The sequence below is a fragment of the Scyliorhinus canicula genome, chromosome 1, assembly GCF_902713615.1.
Source record: "Scyliorhinus canicula chromosome 1, sScyCan1.1, whole genome shotgun sequence".
Taxonomy (NCBI): Eukaryota; Metazoa; Chordata; class Chondrichthyes; order Carcharhiniformes; family Scyliorhinidae; genus Scyliorhinus; species Scyliorhinus canicula.
Genome location: NC_052146.1, coordinates 312,380,025 through 312,399,590, shown reverse-complemented (window position 1 = coordinate 312,399,590; position 19,566 = coordinate 312,380,025). Strand labels below are relative to the sequence as shown.

Below are 19,566 nucleotides of genomic sequence, written 5' to 3'. Positions count from 1 at the left end.
GCAGTCTTAGAGGCCTACATCTCTTCAGCAGACCCTCCCCCGACGGAGGCTCAGAAAAAGCAACTCCTGTACTCCAGACTTAGCTCCAGCGTCTTTCCGCTCATTCGAGATGCGACCGACTACACCGCAGCTATGGAACTGCTCAAGGAGAACTATGCACCATCGGCGAACACCCTGTTTGCGAGGCATCAACTTTCTACTCGCGTCCAGCAGCCGGGTGAGTCGATTGAGGACTTCTGGAGGGCCCTTATACCTCTGGTACGAGACTGCGACTGCCGGGCCCTCACAGCCGCGGAACATTCGGATTTACTCATGCGCGATGCCTTCGTTACAGGCATTGCATCGGACCCCATCCGGCAACGACTGCTGGAAGGGGTCGCCCCCGACCACGCGGCCGCAAAGGCCCTGGCGCTCTCCATGACGGCCGCCTCCCGTAGTGCGCACACTTACTCCGCTAGCCACTCGGCCCACCCGTCCTACCCCTCGTGGACCCCGCAAACGGCTCCCCAGGCCCACCCGTCCTACCCCTCATGGACCCCGCAAACGGCCCCCCCAGCAGCCGCCCCCGCGCACTATGCCTGCGCTGCCCGCCGCACCGCACCCCCTGGGGGTCCCCACTGTTACTTCTGCGGCCAACAGAAGCACCCTTGCCAACGCTGCCCGGCCCGCACAGCGACCTGCAAAGCTTGTGGAAAGAAAGGCCACTTTGCAGCGGTGTGTCAGTCCCGGACGGTCGCCGCTATCGCGCCGCCGGTCCCCACGCCTCAGCCGCTCCCTCAATGGGCCCCGCCGTCCGCTTCCCCCGACCCCACGTGCGATCAGTGGGCGCCGCCATCTTTTGCCGCCCCGCCACGTGCGCCCCATGGGCGCCGCCATCTTCATCCACCACAGCCATGTGCGTTCCATGGGCGCCGCCATTTTGTTCCGACCCCATAACGTGCGCTCCATGGACGCCGCCATTTTACCCACAGGTACTGCGGATGCCGCCATCTCGTCTCCAGGGGCCGCCATCACGGGACACGGGTCGCTACCGCTCCTCGTCGGACTCATCTGACTCAACCGCCGACCAACCACTGCTCGCCTCCGTTACGCTCGACCAGTCCTGTCCTCGCAACCTGGCACCCTCTTCCACATCGGTGCTGGTCAACGGCCATGTGACCTCCTGCCTCATTGACTCCGGGAGCACCGAGAGCTTCGTCCACCCGGACACGGTAAGGCGCTATTCCCTTGCGATCCATCCCGCCGACCGGCAGATCTCCCTTGCCTCCGGTTCCCACTCTGCCCCGATCCGGGGTTTCTGCCTGGTTAAACTCACTGTACAGAGTGTGGAATTCGACCGTTTCCGTCTGTACATTCTCCCCGACCTCTGCACTTCACTCCTACTAGGCCTGGATTTCCAGTGCAATCTCCAGAGCCTCACCCTCAAATTCGGTGGACCCCTACCTCCCCTCACCGTTTGCGGCCTCGCGACCCTCAAGGTCGAGCCCCCCTCCCTCTTTGCTAATCTGACTGTGGATTGCAAGCCCGTCGCCACCAGGAGCAGACGGTACAGCACCCAGGACAAGGCCTTCATCAGGTCCAAAGTCCAGCGGCTGCTTCGGGAGGGTATTATCGAGGCCAGCAACAGCCCTTGGAGAGCCCAGGTGGTAGTGGTTAAGACCGGGGAGAAGCACAGGATGGTCGTGGACTACAGCCAGACCATCAACCGGTACACGCAGCTCGACGCGTACCCCCTCCCCCGCATTTCTGATATGGTCAATCAGATTGCACAGTACCGGGTCTTCTCTACTATTGACCTGAAATCCGCCTACCACCAGCTCCCTATCTGTAAATCGGACCGTCCCTACACTGCCTTCGAGGCAGACGGTCGTCTGTACCAATTTCTGAGGGTTCCCTTCGGCGTCACGAATGGGGTCTCGGTCTTTCAGCGAGAAATGGACCGAATGGTTGACCGGTACGGATTGCAGGCCACCTTCCCGTACCTCGACAATGTCACCACCTGCGGCCATGACCAGCAGGACCATGATGCCAACCTTTATAAATTCCTCCACACCGCATCTCTCCTTAATCTCACGTACAACAAGGAGAAATGCGTGTTCCGCACAGACCGCTTAGCCATCCTTGGCTACGTAGTCCAAAACGGACTACTGGGACCCGATCCCGACCGCATGCACACCCTCATGGAGCTCCCAATTCCCCACTGCCCCAAGGCCCTCAAACGCTGCCTTGGGTTTTTCTCTTATTACGCCCAGTAGGTCCCGCAATACGCAGACAAGGCCCGGCCACTTATCCAGTCCACACATTTTCCCCTCTCGGCCGAGGCACAACAGGCCTTCCCCTGCATTCGATCTGACATAGCCAGGGCGGGGATGCACGCCGTAGACGAGACTCTGCCTTTCCAAGTAGAGAGCGACGCTTCAGATGTCGCCCTTGCCACCACGCTGAATCAGGCCGGCAGACCCGTGGCATTCTTTTCACGCACCCTCCACGCCTCCGAAATTCGGCATTCCTCTGTCGAGAAGGAGGCCCAGGCAATCGTTGAAGCGGTGCGGCACTGGAGGCATTACCTGGCCGGCAGGAGATTCACTCTCCTCACTGACCAACGGTCGGTAGCCTTCATGTTCAACAACACGCAGCGGGGCAAGATCAAGAATGACAAAATCTTGCGGTGGAGAATCGAGCTCTCCACCTTTAACTACGAGATCTTGTATCGCCCCGGCAAGCTCAACGAGCCCCCAGACGCCCTCTCCCGAGGTACATGTGCCAGTGCACAAGTGAACCAGCTCCGTGCCTTGCACGACAGCCTTTGCCATCCGGGGGTCACTCGCTTGTACCATCTGATCAAAGCCCGCAATCTGCCCTACTCCGTCGAGGAAGTACGGACAGTCACCAGAGACTGCCAGATCTGTGCGGAGTGCAAGCCGCACTTCTACCGGCCAGATCGCGCGCGCCTGGTGAAAGCATCCCGCCCCTTTGAACGACTCAGTGTGGACTTCAAAGGGCCCCTTCCCTCCACCGACCGCAACACCTACATCCTTAGTGTGGTCGATGAATTTTCTAGGTTCCCCTTTGCCATCCCATGCCCAGATATGACGTCTGCCACCGTCATCAAGGCCCTGGATTCCATTTTCGCCCTGTTCGGTTTCCCCGACTATATCCACAGTGACAGGGGATCCTCATTCATGAGCGATGAGCTGCGTCAATTCCTGCTCAGCAGGGGTATCGCCTCCAGCAGGACGACCAGCTACAACCCCCGGGGTAACGGACAGGTAGAGAGGGAGAACGGGACGGTATGGAGGGCCGTCCAGCTGGCCCTACGGTCCAGAAACCTCCCAGCCGCTCGCTGGCAGCAGGTCCTCCCTGACGCGCTCCATTCCATTCGATCACGACTGTGCACCGCAACTAACAGTACACTCCATGAACGCGTTTTTGCCTTCCCTAGGAAGTCCACATCCGGAGTGTCGCTCCCGACTTGGCTCACAACTCCGGGCCCAGTCCTTCTCCGTAGGCATGTACGGCACCACAAGGCGGAACCCCTGGTGGACAAAGTACGCCTTCTCTACGCCAACCCTCAGTATGCCTACGTGGAGTTCCCCGACGGCCGCCAGGACACAGTCTCGCTCCGGGACCTGGCTCCCTCAGGTGCCGATCCCATGCCCACACCCCTTCCTGCGCCAACCCCAGCGCCCCCCTATTCGTCCCCATCAGGTCCATCCCTCATCCCCCTGCCCACCCTGGAGGACACGGAAGATTTCGGCTTGCTCTCGGAGTCATCCCGCCAGCAGCCAGCACCAACACTGCCAGCACCTGCACCATCGGGGCCATCACCGCCTGTGCCGACGTCACCACCACAGCTACGCCGATCACAGCGGAACGTCCGACCACCGATTTGGCTCAACCTGTAACCTGCTAACCGGATGGACTCTTGATTTTCCTTGTTGGACCCTCTTGTAAATAGCATCCTTTGTATTAGAGTTACATGTCACCCCCGCCGGACTCATTTTTTACAGGGGGTGAATGTGGTGAGATAACCACTGTAGTTATGTGTACTGCAGTAGGGGGATGTATGCCTGTATCTGTAATACAGGTTCCTCCGGTCAGCCCCTGCCGGCTAGCTCCGCCCACAGGGAGCTTATGTATAAATGTATGAGAGCTGCTCAGACCCTTAGTCTACTGTTGCAGATGGAGGGACAACATCGTACAGCAATAAAGCCTCTATTGTACTAGTCTCTCGGCTTTGAGTATAATTGTTAGCGCCACACCAACATTGCGAAAGAAGGTGACAAAGGCATCGTACTGGTTGTCCACAAAGGTTAACAATTCCCCACTCTCTTGACGGGGCTGTCAATTCCCCCCCACCGCCAAACACACACCCCCCCTCTCAACCCTCTCCCCTTTACCAGTGCCCTTAGTGATTCTCAATGTGCCTGGCCCTCCTAGCTCTACCACTACATTTACATATCTCCCCAGGATGTACATCAGAGGTGGAGGCAGACAGCTGCTTACCTTGTCCCGTGACCCTCGATGGCCCTGGCGGGTACCCTCTGGGGGGGCTCTGGGGCCGGAGGGACCCGACTCACTTGTCGCGACATATGCACAGCGGTGCCGCCCTGTCCCATGTGCTGACTCCGAGACACGGCCTCATCAGAGGGGTGGAACCTGGGGGACCTGATGGCAGCCATCCCCACTCCATGGTATGGGTCTGGGTTGGCACTCAGCGCCCCCAGCCCATTCGGTACCCATAGGGCCCTGGGGTTCACCTTGGGACGGAGGGGCAGCTGGTTCCAGCCTCGCCTGCCCCTGCATCATCTAGCCCTGCCAGAACTGGCAGTTCCCCATGGTCCGCACCATGGTGTCGATGCACCCGCAATACCCACCTGGGACTGAGCCATGCCCTCCAGAGATTCAGCAATGCCCAACCTGGGACTTGGACAAATTCCGCAGAGATTCAGCAATGCCCACCTGGGACTGCGCCATGCCCTCCAGAGATTCAGCAATGCCCACCTGGGACTGCGCCATGCCCTGCAGTGCCTCAGCAATGCCCACCTGGGACTGGGCCATGCCCTGCAGTGCCTCAGCAATGCCCACCTGGGACTGGGCCATGCCCTGCAGTGCCTCAGCAATGCCCACCTGGGACTGGGCCATGCCCTGCAGAGATTCAGCAATGCCCACCCGGGACTGGGCCATGCCCTGCAGTGCCTCAGCAATGCCCACCTGGGACTGGGCCATGCCCTGCAGTGCCTCAGCAATGCCCACCTGGGACTGGGCCATGCCCTGCAGCGATTCAGCAATGCCCACCTGGGATTGGGCCATGCCCTGCAGCGATTCAGCAATGCCCACCTGGGACTGGGCCATGCCCTGCAGCGATTCAGCAATGCCCACCTGGGACTGGGCCATGCCCTGCAGAGATTCAGCAATGCCCACCTGGGACTGGGCCATGCCCTGCAGCGATTCAGCAATGCCCACCTGGGACTGGGCCATGCCCTGCAGAGATTCAGCAATGCCCACCTGGGACTGGGCCATGCCCTGCAGCGATTCAGCAATGCCCACCTGGGACTGGGCCATGCCCTGCAGCGATTCAGCAATGCCCACCTGGGACTGGGCCATGCCCTGCAGAGATTCAGCAATGCCCACCCGGGACTGGGCCATGCCCTGCAGTGCCTCAGCAATGCCCACCCGGGACTGGGCCATGCCCTGCAGCGATTCAGCAATGCCCACCTGGGACTGGGCTGTGCCCTGCAGAGATTCAGCAATGCCCACCTGGGACTGGGCCATGCCCTGCAGAGATTCAGCAATGCCCACCTGGGACTGGGCCATGCCCTGCAGAGATTCAGCAATGCCCACCCGGGACTGAGCCATGCCCTGCAGCGATTCAGCAATGCCCACCTGGGACTGGGCTGTGCCCTGCAGAGATTCAGCAATGCCCACCCGGGACTGAGCCATGCCCTGCAGTGCCTCAGCAATGCCCACCTGGGACTGGGCCATGCCCTGCAGAGATTCAACAATGCCCACCTGGGACTGGGCCATGCCCTGCAGAGATTCAGCAATGCCCACCTGGGATTGGGGCATGCCCTGCAGTGCCTCAGCAATGCCCACCTGGGACTGGGCCATGCCCTGCAGAGATTCAACAATGCCCACCTGGGACTGGGCCATGCCCTGCAGAGATTCAGCAATGCCCACCTGGGATTGGGGCATGCCCTGCAGTGCCTCAGCAATGCCCACCTGGGACTGGGCCATGCCCTGCAGTGCCTCAGCAATGCCCACCTGGGACTGGGCCATTCCCTGCAGTGCCTCAGCAATGCCCACCTGGGATTGGGGCATGCCCTGCAGTGCCTCAGCAATGCCCACCTGGGACTGGGCCATGCCCTGCAGAGATTCAGCAATGCCCACCTGGGACTGGGCCATTCCCTGCAGAGATTCAGCAATGCCCACCTGGGACTGGGCCATGCCCTGCAGAGATTCAGCAATGCCCACCTGGGACTGGGCCATGCCCTGCAGTGCCTCAGCAATGCCCACCTGGGACTGGGCCATGCCCTGCAGCGATTCAGCAATGCCCACCCGGGACTGGGCCATGCCCTGCAGTGCCTGAGCAATGCCCACCTGGGACTGGGCCATGCCCTGCAGTGCCTCAGCAATGCCCACCTGGGACTGGGCCATTCCCTGCAGAGATTCAGCAATGCCCACCCGGGACTAGGCCATGCCCTGCAGCGATTCAGCAATGCCCACCTGGGACTGGGCCATGCCCTGCAGAGATTCAGCAATACCCACCTGGGACTGGGCTGTGCCCTGCAGTGCCTCAGCAATGCCCACCTGGGACTGGGCCATGCCCTGCAGCGATTCAGCAATGCCCACCTGGGACTGGGCCATGCCCTGCAGCGATTCAGCAATGCCCACCTGGGACTGGGCTGTGACCTGCAGAGATTCAGCAATGCCCACCCGGGACTGGGCCATGCCCTGCAGCGATTCAGCAATGCCCACTTGGGATTGGGGCATGCCCTGCAGTGCCTCAGCAATGCCCACCTGGGACTGGGCTGTGCCCTGCAGAGATTCAGCAATGCCCACTTGGGATTGGGACATGCTCTGCAGCACCTCAGCCATTCCCATCTGAGAGCAGGACATGTCCCACAGAATCCCATCAAGGTCGGCCGAGTAACGGGTCACATTGCCCAGCGAGGCGGACATTCTCGAGGGGTTGGGCGGGTTGAAGTGGGAGGGGGTAGATGCTCCCATGGGAGCAGAAAGGTCTCGGTGTCGTGGGGGGGGGGGGGCTTTGGTGTCTACTCACTCGTGCTGCCCGGTGTAGGTTATTGACCTTTTTCGGGCACTGGAGGCTGGTCCTTCTGCACACTCTGTGAGCTCACAGACGCCGCCACCTCACTCCAGGCAGTACTGGTTGCCCGGTGACTGACACTCCGGGACCCTCAGCGGGACAAGACATCCCTCCTGGCCTCCACCGCGTCCAGGAACCTCCTGTGGTGGTATGGATATGAGCACTGCCATTGGTGCAGAGCACTGGCTTCCCATTGGCTCTGGCTGGTCATGTGCCTCTCGTCCGCTTGGTTGGGACTAGTCATGTGACTGCTCTCCAATTGGTCGAGAGGCAAGTAGGCCCCGCCTCCGAGGTGGGGTATAAGTACCCAGAGTTCCCGGCGGTCGGCCATTCTCTGTAGTTGACCACCGGGCTAACAACTAGCCGATTAAAGCCACAGTTCGGATCCTAAATGTGTCTTGAGTCGAATTGATGGTACATCACCTCCCCAGGTCAACCTCCCCGAATCTTGGGTCCAGTATCCTCAGCGCCATTGTTGCGAGCTGGCTGGGGTTGGCTGAGCAAGTTCAGCTTAAGTTCTGCTCCACCATATTAGCGGTACAGGGTGGGGGGGGGGGGGGGGGGGGTGGCGCTGCCGAGCGTGGTCTGGCGAATAAGCTGGCAAGCCTTCATTTGCGGCGAGAAGCCCGTGAGGCCTCGTTAAGTGGACCAATTAGCGTTGAATCGCATTGCTAGCTTCGCAGGGCCGAGCGCTGGGAAGCTCGCGGCAATTCCCGCTCGCTACACACTTAGAAACCTTAGCGGAGAATCGCGCCCTGTGTCATTTTGAGCGAGTTTGCCGGGGTTGCCGACGGTTAGGAGGCTGGTTGCTATCAGTAAAATTTGGCACAGTGGGCTACAGTGTCTTGTAATGCAGAACAAGGCAGCAGCGCGAGTTCAATTCCAGTACCAGCCTCCCCGAACAGGCGCCGGAATGTGGCGACTAGGGGCTTTTCACAGTGACTTAATTTGAAGCCTACTTGTGACAATAAGCGATTATTAAATTCTCAGCCAGTCACACTGTCAGCACACATGGGTTCAGAAGAATAATTTTCTCCTGTCAACAGGGTCCCAAAGCCCTGTGTGAAATCCTGCCCCAAGGATTAGGAAATTAAAGCTCCCTGAAGAGTTGAAGGCCCCAGATTTGACAATAGGGAAGGGGGGGATCAGAAGGACAAAGACAGAGGTAGAGATGGTTGAGGGAGGAATGTGAAGGCTTACCTCTCAGCTTCCTCTGCTTGCTGCAAATTGAAGAGAAGGGATGGCACGATCTTATCCATGTGCTGCGGCTCCCAGATGTTCGCCTGCAGTTCATCGTTGACTGTCTTCCTTACCACACCCTGCAGACCTTTTATACCAGCCATACGGATCCTGATGGGCAGAATACAGCAACAGGTAGCAGGGATTTCACTGAATCACAGAATCTTTACAGTGCAAAGGAGGCCATTCGGCCCATTGAGCCTGCACTGGATCTCTAAAAGATCATTCCACCTAGTCCCACTCCCCTGCCTTATCTCCGTAACCTTGCACATTCTTTCTTTTCAGATAACGCTCCAATTTCTTTTCATTACCTGAATCGAACTTGCCGACACCATACTCACAGGAAGTTCATTCCAGACTCCAATCATCCTGAATTCCTGACATCACTTTTACACCTTTTACTAATTATGTAGAATCTGTTTCCTCTACTTCTTGGTGTACTCCTGAGTTTCTCACTATCTACACTGTCTGGGAGGATTTTGAATCCATCTATCAAGTCTCCCTTCACCTTCTTTTTTCTTTTTTCCAAGGAAACAGTCCCAACCTCTCCAATCATGATCTCATAGTTAGGGATTCTCTCGGAAGGAGCGATCACAATATGGTGGAATTTAAAATACAGATGGAGGGTGAGAAAGTAAAATCAAATACTAGTGTTTTGTGTTTAAACAAAGGAGACTACAAGGGGATGAGAGAAGAACTAGCTAAGGTAGACTGGGAGCTAAGACTTTATGGTGGAACAGTTGAGGAACAGTGGAGAACCTTCCAAGCGATTTTTCACAGTGCTCAGCAAAGGTTTATACCAACAAAAAGGAAGGACGGAAGAAAGAGGGAAAATCGACCGTGGATATCTAAGGAAATAAGGGAGAGTATCAAATTGAAGGAAAAAGCATATAAAGTGGCAAAGATTGCTGGGAGATTAGAGGACTGGGAAATCTTTAGGGGGCAACAGAAAGCTACTAAAAAAGCTATAAAGAAGAGTAAGATAGAGTATGAGAGTAAACTTGCTCAGAATATAAAAACAGACAGTAAAAGTTTTTACAAATATATAAGACAAAAAAGAGTGGCTAAGGTAAATATCGGTCCGTTAGAGGATGAGAAGGGAGTTTTAATAATGGGAAATGAGGAAATGGCTGAGGAACTGAACAGGTTTTTTGGGTCGGTCTTCACAGTGGAAGACACAAATAACATGCCAGCGACTGATAGAAATGAGGCTATGACAGGTGAGGACCTTGAGAGGATTGTTATCACTAAGGAGGTAGTGATGGGAAAGCTAATGGGGCTAAAGGTAGACAAGTCTCCTGGCCCTGATGGAATGCATCCCAGAGTGCTAAAAGAGATGGCTAGGGAAATTGCAGATGCACTAGTGATAATTTACCGAAATTCACTAGACTCTGGGGTGGTTCCGGTGGATTGGAAATTAGCAAACGTGACGCCACTGTTTAAAAAAGGAGGTAGGCAGAAAGCAGGAAATTATAGGCCAGTGAGTTTAACTTCGGTAATAGGGAAGATGCTGGAATCTATCATCAAGGAAGAAATTGCGAGGCATCTGGATAGAAATTGTCCCATTGGGCAAACGCAGCATGGGTTCGTAAAAGGCAGGTCATGCCTAACTAATTTAGTGGAATTTTTTGAGGACATTACCAGTGCAGTAGATAACGGGGAGCCGATGGATGTGGTATATCTGGATTTCCAGAAAGCCTTTGACAAGGTGCCACACAAAAGGTTGCTGCATAAGATAAAGATGCATGGCATTAAGGGTAAAGTAGTAGCATGGATAGAGGATTGGTTAATTAATCGAAAGCAAAGAGTTGGGATAAATGGGTGTTTCTCTGGTTGGCAGTCAGTAGCTAGTGGTGTCCCTCAGGGATCCGTGTTGGGCCCACAATTGTTCACAATTTACATTGATGATTTGGAGTTGGGGACCAAGGGCAATGTGTCCAAGTTTGCAGATGACACTAAGATGAGTGGTAAAGCGAAAAGTGCAGAGGATACTGGGAGTCTGCAGAGGGATTTGGATAGGTTAAGTGAATGGGCTCGGGTCTGGCAGATGGAATACAATGTTGACAAATGTGAGGTTATCCATTTTGGTAGGAATAACAGCAAACGGGATTATTATTTAAATGATAAAATATTAAAGCATGCCGCTGTTCAGAGAGACTTGGGTGTGCTAGTGCATGAGTCACAGAAGGTTGGTTTACAAGTGCAACAGGTGATTAAGAAGGCAAATGGAATTTTGTCCTTCATTGCTAGAGGGATGGAGTTTAAGACTAGGGAGGTTATGTTGCAATTGTATAAGGTGTTAGTGCGGCCACACCTGGAGTATTGTGTTCAGTTTTGGTCTCCTTACTTGAGAAAGGACGGGTACTGGCGCTGGAGGGTGTGCAGAGGAGATTCACTAGGTTAATCCCAGAGCTGAAGGGGTTGGATTATGAGGAGAGGTTGAGTAGACTGGGACTGTACTCGTTGGAATTTAGAAGGATGAGGGGGGATCTTATAGAAACATTTAAAATTATGAAGGGAATAGATAGGATAGATGCGGGCAGGTTGTTTCCACTGGCGGGTGACAGCAGAACTAGGGGGCATAGCCTCAAAATAAGGGGAAGTAGATTTAGAACTGAGTTTAGGAGGAACTTCTTCACCCAAAGGGTTGTGAATCTATGGAATTCCTTGCCCAGTGAAGCAGTTGAGGCTCCTTCATTACATGTTTTTAAGGTAAAGATAGATAGTTTTTTGAAGAATAAAGGGATTAAGGGTTATGGTGTTCGGGCCGGAAAGTGGAGCTGAGTCCACAAAAGATCAGCCATGATCTAATTGAATGGCGGAGCAGGCTCGAGGGGCCAGATGGTCTACTCCTGCTCCTAGTTCTTATGTTCTTATGTTAATCAACCCTCATACCTACAGTTCTTTATCTCTGGATTCATTCCGGTGAATCTCCTCTGTTTCCTCTCCAATGTCTCCACATCCAAAGAACAAAGAAAAGTACAGCACCGGAACAGGCCCTTCGGCCCTCCAAGCCTGCGCCGACCATGCTGCCCGTCTAAACTAAAATCTTCTACACTTCTGGGGTCCGTATCCCTCTATTCCCATCCTAATCATGTATTTGTCAAGATGCCCCTTAAATGTCACTATCGTCCCTGCTTCCACCACCTCCTCCGGCAGCGAGTTCCAGGCACCCACTACCCTCTGTGTAAAAAACTTGCCTCGTACATCTCCTCTAAACCTTGCCCCTCGCACCTTAAACCTATGTCCCCTTAGTAATTGACCCCTCTACCCTGGGGAAAAACCTCTGACTTCCACTCTGTCTATGCCCTTCATAATTTTGTAGACCTCTATCAGGTCGCCCCTCAACCTCCGTTGTTCCAGTGAGAACAAACCGAGTTTATTCAACCGCTCCTCATAGCTAATGCCCTCCATACCAGGCAACATCCTGGTAAATCTCTTCTGCACCCTCTCTAAAGCCTCCACATCCTTCTGGTAGTGTGGCAACCAGAATTGAACACAATACTCCAAGTCTGGCCTAACTAAGGTTCTATACAGCTGCAACATGATTTGCCAATTCTTGTACTCAATGCCCCGGCCAATGAAGGCAAGCATGCCTTATGCCTTCTTGACTACCTTCTCCACCTGTGTTGCTCCTTTCAGTGACCTGTGGACCTGTACACCTAGATCTCTCTAACTTTCAGTACTCTTGAGGGTTCTACCATTCACTGTATATTCCCTACCTGCATTAGACCTTCCAAAATGCATTACCTCACATTTGTCCGGATTAAACTCCATCTGCCATCTCTCCGTCCAAGTCTCCAAACGATCTAAATCCTGCTGTTTCCTCTGACAGTCCTCATTGCTATTCGCAATTCCACCAACCTTTGTGTCGTCTGCAAACTTACTAATCAGACCAGTTACATTTTCATCCAAATCATTTATATATAACGAACAGCAAAGGTCCCGGCACTGATCCCTGCGGAACACCACTAGTCACAGTCCTCCAATCAGAAAAGCACCCTTCCATTGCTATTCTCTGCCTTCTGTGACCGAGCCAGTTCTGTATCCACCTTGCCAGCTCACCTCTGATCCCGTGTGACTTCACCTTTTGTACCAGTCTACCATGAGGGACCATGTCAAAGGCCTTACTGAAGTCCATATAGACAACATCCACTGCCCTACCTGCATCAATCATCTTTGTGCCCCTTCGAAAAACTCTATCAAGTTAGTGAGACACGACCTCCCCTTCACAAAACCATGCTGCCTCTCACTAATACGTCCATTTGCTTCCAAACGGGAGTAGATCCTGTCTCGAAGAATTCTCTCCAGTAATTTCCCCAACACTGACGTAAGGCTCACTGGCCTGTAGTTCCCTGGATTATCCTTGCTACCCTTCTTAAACAAAGGAACAACATTGGCTATTCTCCAGTCCTCCGGGACATCACCTGAAGACAGTGAGGATCCAAAGTCTCCAGATCAGGAGGTGGTGATATGGTGATATTACCCCTCGATTAGGGTAATGACCCAGGGTAATGTTCTGCAAACCTGGGGTCCAATCCCACCACGGCAGACCGTGCAATTTGAACTGAATGAAAATCAGGAATTAAAAGTCAACTGATGACTGTTGATTGTTGTAAAAAAGCTCAGGTAGACACTGATCCCCGGGGAACCCCATTAAAAACCTTCCTCAGGCAGCACGGCGGTGCAGTGGGTAGCACTGCTGCCTCACGGCGCCGAGGTCCCAGGTTCGATCCCGGCTCTGGATCACTGTCCGTGTGGAGTTTGCACATTCTCCCCGTGTTTGCGTGGGTTCTGCCCCCACAACCCAAAGAAATGAATGAAAATCGCTTATTGTCACGAGTAGGCTTCAAATGAAGTTACTGTGAAAAGCCCCTAGTCGCCACATTCCGCCGCCTGTTCGGGAAGGCTGGTACGGGAATTGAACCGTGCAGCTAGCCTGCCTTGGTCTGCTTTAAATGCCAGCAATTTAGCTCAGTGAGCTAAACCAGCCCCTGATGTGCAGGTAGGTGGATTGGCCACACTAAATTGCCCCTGAAGGGGGGATTCAGCGATGATACCTCTTAAAATTGAATAGCTGGCGTGCCACTAAAAATGAAATGAAAATCGCTTATTGTCACGAGTAGGCTTCAATGAAGTTACTGTGAAAAGCCCCTAGTTGCCACATTCCGGCGCCTGTCCGGGGAGGCTGGTACGGGAACTGAACCGTGCTGCTGGCCTGCCTTGGTCTGCTTTAAAAGCCAGCGATTTAGCCTTGTGAGCTAAACCAGCCCCTCTAGAGTAGTTTTGCATAAATTACTTGATTGAGATGAATTATAGGGAGTGTACTGAGTCATCATTATTAACCATTAAACATGCATTTCCAGGTCATAGCAGTAATAGTAATCAAATGGGATTTAGGATAGCTAACTTGAGCAAAAGGACATCACTTCTGATATCATGGGTGGGATACTCCAACCTCCCGCCGGGTCGGAGAATCACAGGGGGGGGGGGGGGGGGTGGCGTGAATCCCACCCCCGCCAGCCGCCGAATTGTCCGGCACTGGAGATTTCGGCGGGGTCAGAAATCGCGCCGTGCCGGTCGGCGGCTACTCGCCGCCCCCCCCCCCCTCACCCCCCGGCGATTCTACGGCCCGCGATGGGCCAAAGTCCCGCTGGTTCCATGCCAGCCCCGCCGGCGTAAATTGAACTAGGTCCCTTACCGGCCGGACCTGGCGGCACGGGCGGGCTCCGGGGTACTGGGGGGGCGCGGGGCGATCTGGATCTGGGGGGTGCCCCACAGTGGCCTGGCCTGCGATCGAGGCCCACCGATCCGCGGGCGGGCCTGTGCCGTGGGGGCACTCTTTTCCTACGCGCCGACCATGTCAGCCTCCGCCATGGGCGACGCATAGGTGAACCCCCCCTGCGCATGTGCGGGGATGACGTCAGCAGCCGCTGACGCTCCCGTGCATGCGCGGCCGGCAGAGTCCCTTCGGCCCCGGCTGCCGTGGCGCCAAAGGCCTTCCACGCCAGCTGGCGGGGCGCCAACCACTCCGGGGCGGGCCTAGCACCAAAGGTGCGGAGGAATCCACACCTTTGGGACGGCCCCACGTCGCAGTGGTTCATGCTACTCCGTCCCGCCGGGTATGGGAGAATTCCGCCCCCTGTCTTTGTGAAACAATCCAGGATGCTGGTTCTGTTGTCCTGTTTATCACAAACAATCAGCACAGGCTGCTGAGATTGTACATAGCTGTCATGGGTTGCTTGCAATTCTATTGGTGAAGTTTAAACATTGCTTGCGGTTCTATTGGGTAAGTTTAAACATAGCAGCTTCAGTGATTGGATCGCGTCCAACTGGGAAGGGCTGTTGATTTTTGAAAATTGTGTATGTACTGAGTTTTTGTCTTTGTTCTGTAGAAGGACCTTGGCAGCTATCCAGGTCTTATCTTTCATGTACATGAATGCAAGCTTGTAGAAAATAAAACCATCTTTCAGATTGTTGATGTGTCTGCTGCTCTTTGTGCTGAGTTGAGCCACAGGAGAAAAGCCCACGTGAAAGCTGACTCAATACACAGGCCTTGAAACCGCTACCACTGCCCCTCAATTGGAAAAATGAATTATATACTCTAAATTTTAAAATAAATAAATAAAAACCTTCCTCCAATCTGACAAATACTTACTCTCTGCTTCCTGTCACTCAGCTAAATTATTATTGTGCCCACTTGCCCTTTTATTCCATTTTACTCACAAGTCTGTTGTGTGGCACTGTATTAAATACCCTTTAAAAATCCATATACATCACATCAACAGCATTGCCCTTATCAACCTTCTTTTACCTCTGCAAAAAAAAAACTCCAGCAAGTTGGTCAACACGATTTTCCCTTAATGAATCCTGAACTTCTCAAACTGTTTTTGTCTCAAACCACAGTTTCCAGAAATGTCCCTACCAATAAAGTCAAACTGATTGCTCTGTAGCTGTCGCCATTATCCTTGCGTTGTTTTTTGAATAAGGGTGAAACATTCCCAATTCTCCAGCCCTCTGGCACCATCCCTGTGTCCAAGAAAGACTGGAAGATTATCACCAGTGCCTCTGAAATCTCCACTCTCAATTCCCTCATATCCTTGGCTGCATGTCGTCTGGTCTTGGGTAGTAAAGATAGCCTTTATTACACCTCCTCCTTCTCAATTGTAAATTAATTAAGTGTATCAGTTACCTCCCCTCTCACCTCAGCCTGGGTAGCATCCTGTAGCTTTGGAAAGACAGATACAAATGATTGGTTTAATATCCCTGCTACTTATCCTGCTTCCACATGCAGGTGTCCTTTATTAAAATCTCTAATCGGTCCTCCTCTTTATCTAACTACCTTTTCATGATTTATGTGCTTGCTGAACACCCTGTTGCGTTAGCTGCTCGGGTCTTTTCATGCTCTCTTCTTGATTTTCTGATGTATTTTTTCACTTCCCCTCTGGTACTTCTATATTCAACCTGATTATCCATTGCATTATCTGCCTGACAACTATCACAGGCAAACTTCTTCCTTTGCATCTTCCCGACTGTCTCTCTCGTCATCCAGGGGGCTCTGAATGTATTTGTCCGACCTTTTCCCTTCAAGAGAATATACTTGACAATTTCTATAATACCTTTTCTTTGAAAGTAGCCTATTGTTCAGCTGCCATCTTTTCAACCAACATTTGATTCCAACTCACTTTACTCTGATGTGTTCTCATCATTGAAGTTGGTTTTCCTCCAGTTAATTATCCCGGCTCTGGATTGCTTTTTGTCCTTTCCCATGGCCACCCTGAACTTGATGATATAATGGTCACTGTCCTCTCGATACTCTCCCACTGATAGTTGATCCACTTTGGGCCAACTCATTCCCCAGAACCAGGTCCAAAAGTACCTGGCCTCTCGTTGGATCGGTAACATACTAGAACCATAGGATAGAATCTAGAGAACCATAGAATCCCTACAGTGCAGAAGGAAGCCATTCGGCCCATCGAGTCTGCACCAGCCCTCTGAAGGAGCACCCCACCTCGACCCAACGCTTACTGTGGAACCAGAGGCTCCCACTTATACTAAGTAGTGCATCCAAAGGAATTTCAGACAGAAATATAAAACAGTTTGCCAAAGCAAATCATTGTCTTCAGTAATTATTAGCTGCTCTTTCGAAACAGAACTTGGGAGAAGACTGAAGATCTCTCCATAATTCGCTGTGGGTGAAACAGTGTTAGTGTCTACTCACTTCATCCTGTCTGTTGCATCATCATGTCCTGAGTGGCACATTTCGCTAAACCTGGACACAAAGAAATCGTAGCTGCGGTGATATGATGGAGTGTCCTCCTCAATGTTTGCAAACTTTATGAACTGCAGAAGAAAAAAATTCTATGTACTCAGATAGTTCAAACCAATCAAAACCCCGCCATTGTCCTCATTCCAGAAGACATTTGATAAGGTGCCACATCGGAGGTTATTGTGAAAAAAGCTCATTGTGTAGGGAGTAACATGTTGGCATGGAAACAGGACTGGCTAGCTACCAGAGACAGAGGACAACCATGAATGTGTTTTTTCTGAAGGGTAAGATGTGACCAATGCTGCGTCACAGGGATTGGTGCAAATAAGGGCAATTTAGCGTGGCCAATCCACCTAGCCTGCACATCTTTGGGTTGTGGGGGCGAAACCCACGCAGACACGGGGAGAATGTGCAAACTCCACACGGACAGTGACCCAGAGCCGGGATTGAACCTGGGACCTCAGCGCCGTGAGGCAGCAATGCTAACGCACTACGCCACCGTGCTGCCCTGTGAAGAGGACTTAAGGAGGCTACAAATGAATATAGATAGATTAAGGACGCAATTCAACCAAAACATTTCTAAGTGTCATCAGGAACATAGTAAGAAGTCTTACAACACCAGGTTAAAGTCCAACAGGTTTGATTCAAACACGAGCTTTCGGAGCGCAGCTCCTTCCTCAGGTGAATGGCGAGGATACCTCGCCATTCACCTGAGGAAGGAGTTGCGCTCCGAAAGCTCGTGTTTGAATCAAACCTGTTGGACTTTAACCTTGTGTTGTAAGGCTTCTTACTGTGCTCACCCCAGTCCAACGCCGGCATCTCCACATCAGGAACATAGGCACAGGAGTAGGCCATTCAGCCCCTCGAGCCTGTCCCGCCATTCAATGAGAACATGGCTGATCTGTGGCCTAACTCCACACGTCCCTTAATATTTTTGCTATTAATTCATTTAAACTTAACAACTGGTCCTAATTTTTAGACTATGCCCCTAGTTTTAGAATCTCCAACCAGTGGAAATAGTTTATCTGCCCTGTCTTTCCCTGTTAATATGTTGAATATTTCAATCAGATCACCCCTTAACCTTCTAAATTCCAGCAAAAACAGACCTCGGGCAGGATTCTCCCGTACCCGGCGGGGCGGAGGGTCCCGGCGAGACGGAGTGGCGTGAACCACTCCGGTGTTGGGCCGCCTCCGCACCTTTAGGGGCTAGGCCCGGCCCGGGAAAGGCCTTCGGCTGCGCCAGCCAGGGCCGAAGGGACTCCGCTGACCGGCGCGGGTCCGCGCATGCACGGGAGCGTCAGCCGGTGCTGATGTCATCTCCGTGCATGCGCAGGGGGGGGGTTCACTTACGCGTCGGCCATCGCGGAGGACCACACGGCCGGCACATCGGAAAAGAGCGCCTCCACGGCACAGGCCCGCCCGCGGATCGGTGGGCCCCGATCGCGTGTCAGGCCACCATGGGGGCACCTCCCGGGGCCAGATCCCCCCCCCCCCCGCCCCCTCCAAGAACCCCGGAGCCCGCCCGCGCCGCCAGGTCCCGCCGATAAGGGACCAACTCTAATTTACGGCGGCAGGGCTGGCAAAGAACGCGCTGGACTTTGGCCCATCGCGGGCCGGAGAATCCGGACAGCCCCGGGGCCCATTGAGTCACGCTGGACCCCGTCATTCTCCAAGGCGGGCGGCGCGACTCACGCCACGCCGGTTTTTGGGGGGGCGGGAGAATTGGGAGGACGGCGGGGGCGGGGTTCACGCTGACCCCCGACAATTCTCCCACCCGGCGGGGGGTCGGAGAATACCGCCCCTAATCTGTGTCAACCCTCCTCGTAACTCAACCCCTGTAATCCAGGAATCATTTCTATAAACCTCCGTGGCCAGAACTGCTCCCAGTGACTCCGGGGTCTAACCAGGGGTTTGTAAAGCTGCAGCATAACCCCCGTGTCTTTATATCCCAATCCTCTAGATATAAAGGCTAGCATTCCATTAGCCTTTTTGATTATTTTCTGCACCTGTTCCTGGCATTTTAAGGATCTCCGCACCTGACCCCCCCCCCCCCCCCCCCCCCCCAGTCTCTTTGGACATCCACTGTACCCAACCTCTTTCCATTTAGAAAACCTCTTTCCATTTAGAAAACCTCTTTCCAATTAGGTGGCACAGTGGTTATCACTGTTGCCTTACAGCTCCAGGGTCCCAGGTTCAATTCCAGCCTTGGGTGACTCTCTGTGTGGAGTCTGCACATTCTCTCAGTGTCTGCGTGGGTTTCCTCCGGGTGCTCCGGTTTCCTCCCACAGTCCAAAGATGGGCAGGTTAGGTGAATTGGCCATGATAAATTGCCCTTCGTGCCAACAAGGTTTGGTGGGGTTACGGGGTTACGGGGATAGTGTGGGCTTGGGTAGGATATTCCTTCCAAGGGCCGGTGCAATCTCGATGGGCCGAATGGCCTCCTTCTGCACTGTAGATTCTATGATTCTGTGATACATTATTCATCTCCTGCCTATTATTGTTGTAATTTTCCTTCCCCCAATTTAGCACCTTCCCCTGAAGAATATACTTATCTTTATCCATCAGTACCTTAAAACTTACTGAATTATGGTCACTGTTCCTGAACTACTCCCCTATTGAAACGCTGACCAGCTGTCCGGGTTCATTATAAATACCAGGTCCAGTACGGCCCCTTCCCTAGTTGGACTATCTACATATTGCATCAAGAAGCCCTCCTGGTTGCTCCTTA

At 53.4% G+C, this 19,566-nt stretch overlaps 1 protein-coding gene across 1 annotated transcript in view; it reads right to left on the bottom strand.

Moving 5' to 3' along the window:
- efr3ba (EFR3 homolog Ba (S. cerevisiae)) overlaps positions 1-19,566 on the bottom strand; it is a 301,549-nt gene that overhangs the window by 221,401 nt on the left and 60,582 nt on the right. Inside the window, exons 5-6 of the mRNA XM_038797345.1 lie at positions 16,791-16,912; positions 8,531-8,680 (exon numbers count right to left, since the gene is read on the bottom strand). Of these exons, the coding sequence (XP_038653273.1) occupies positions 8,531-8,680; positions 16,791-16,912 (272 nt within the window). The remainder of the gene's footprint in view (positions 1-8,530; positions 8,681-16,790; positions 16,913-19,566) is intronic.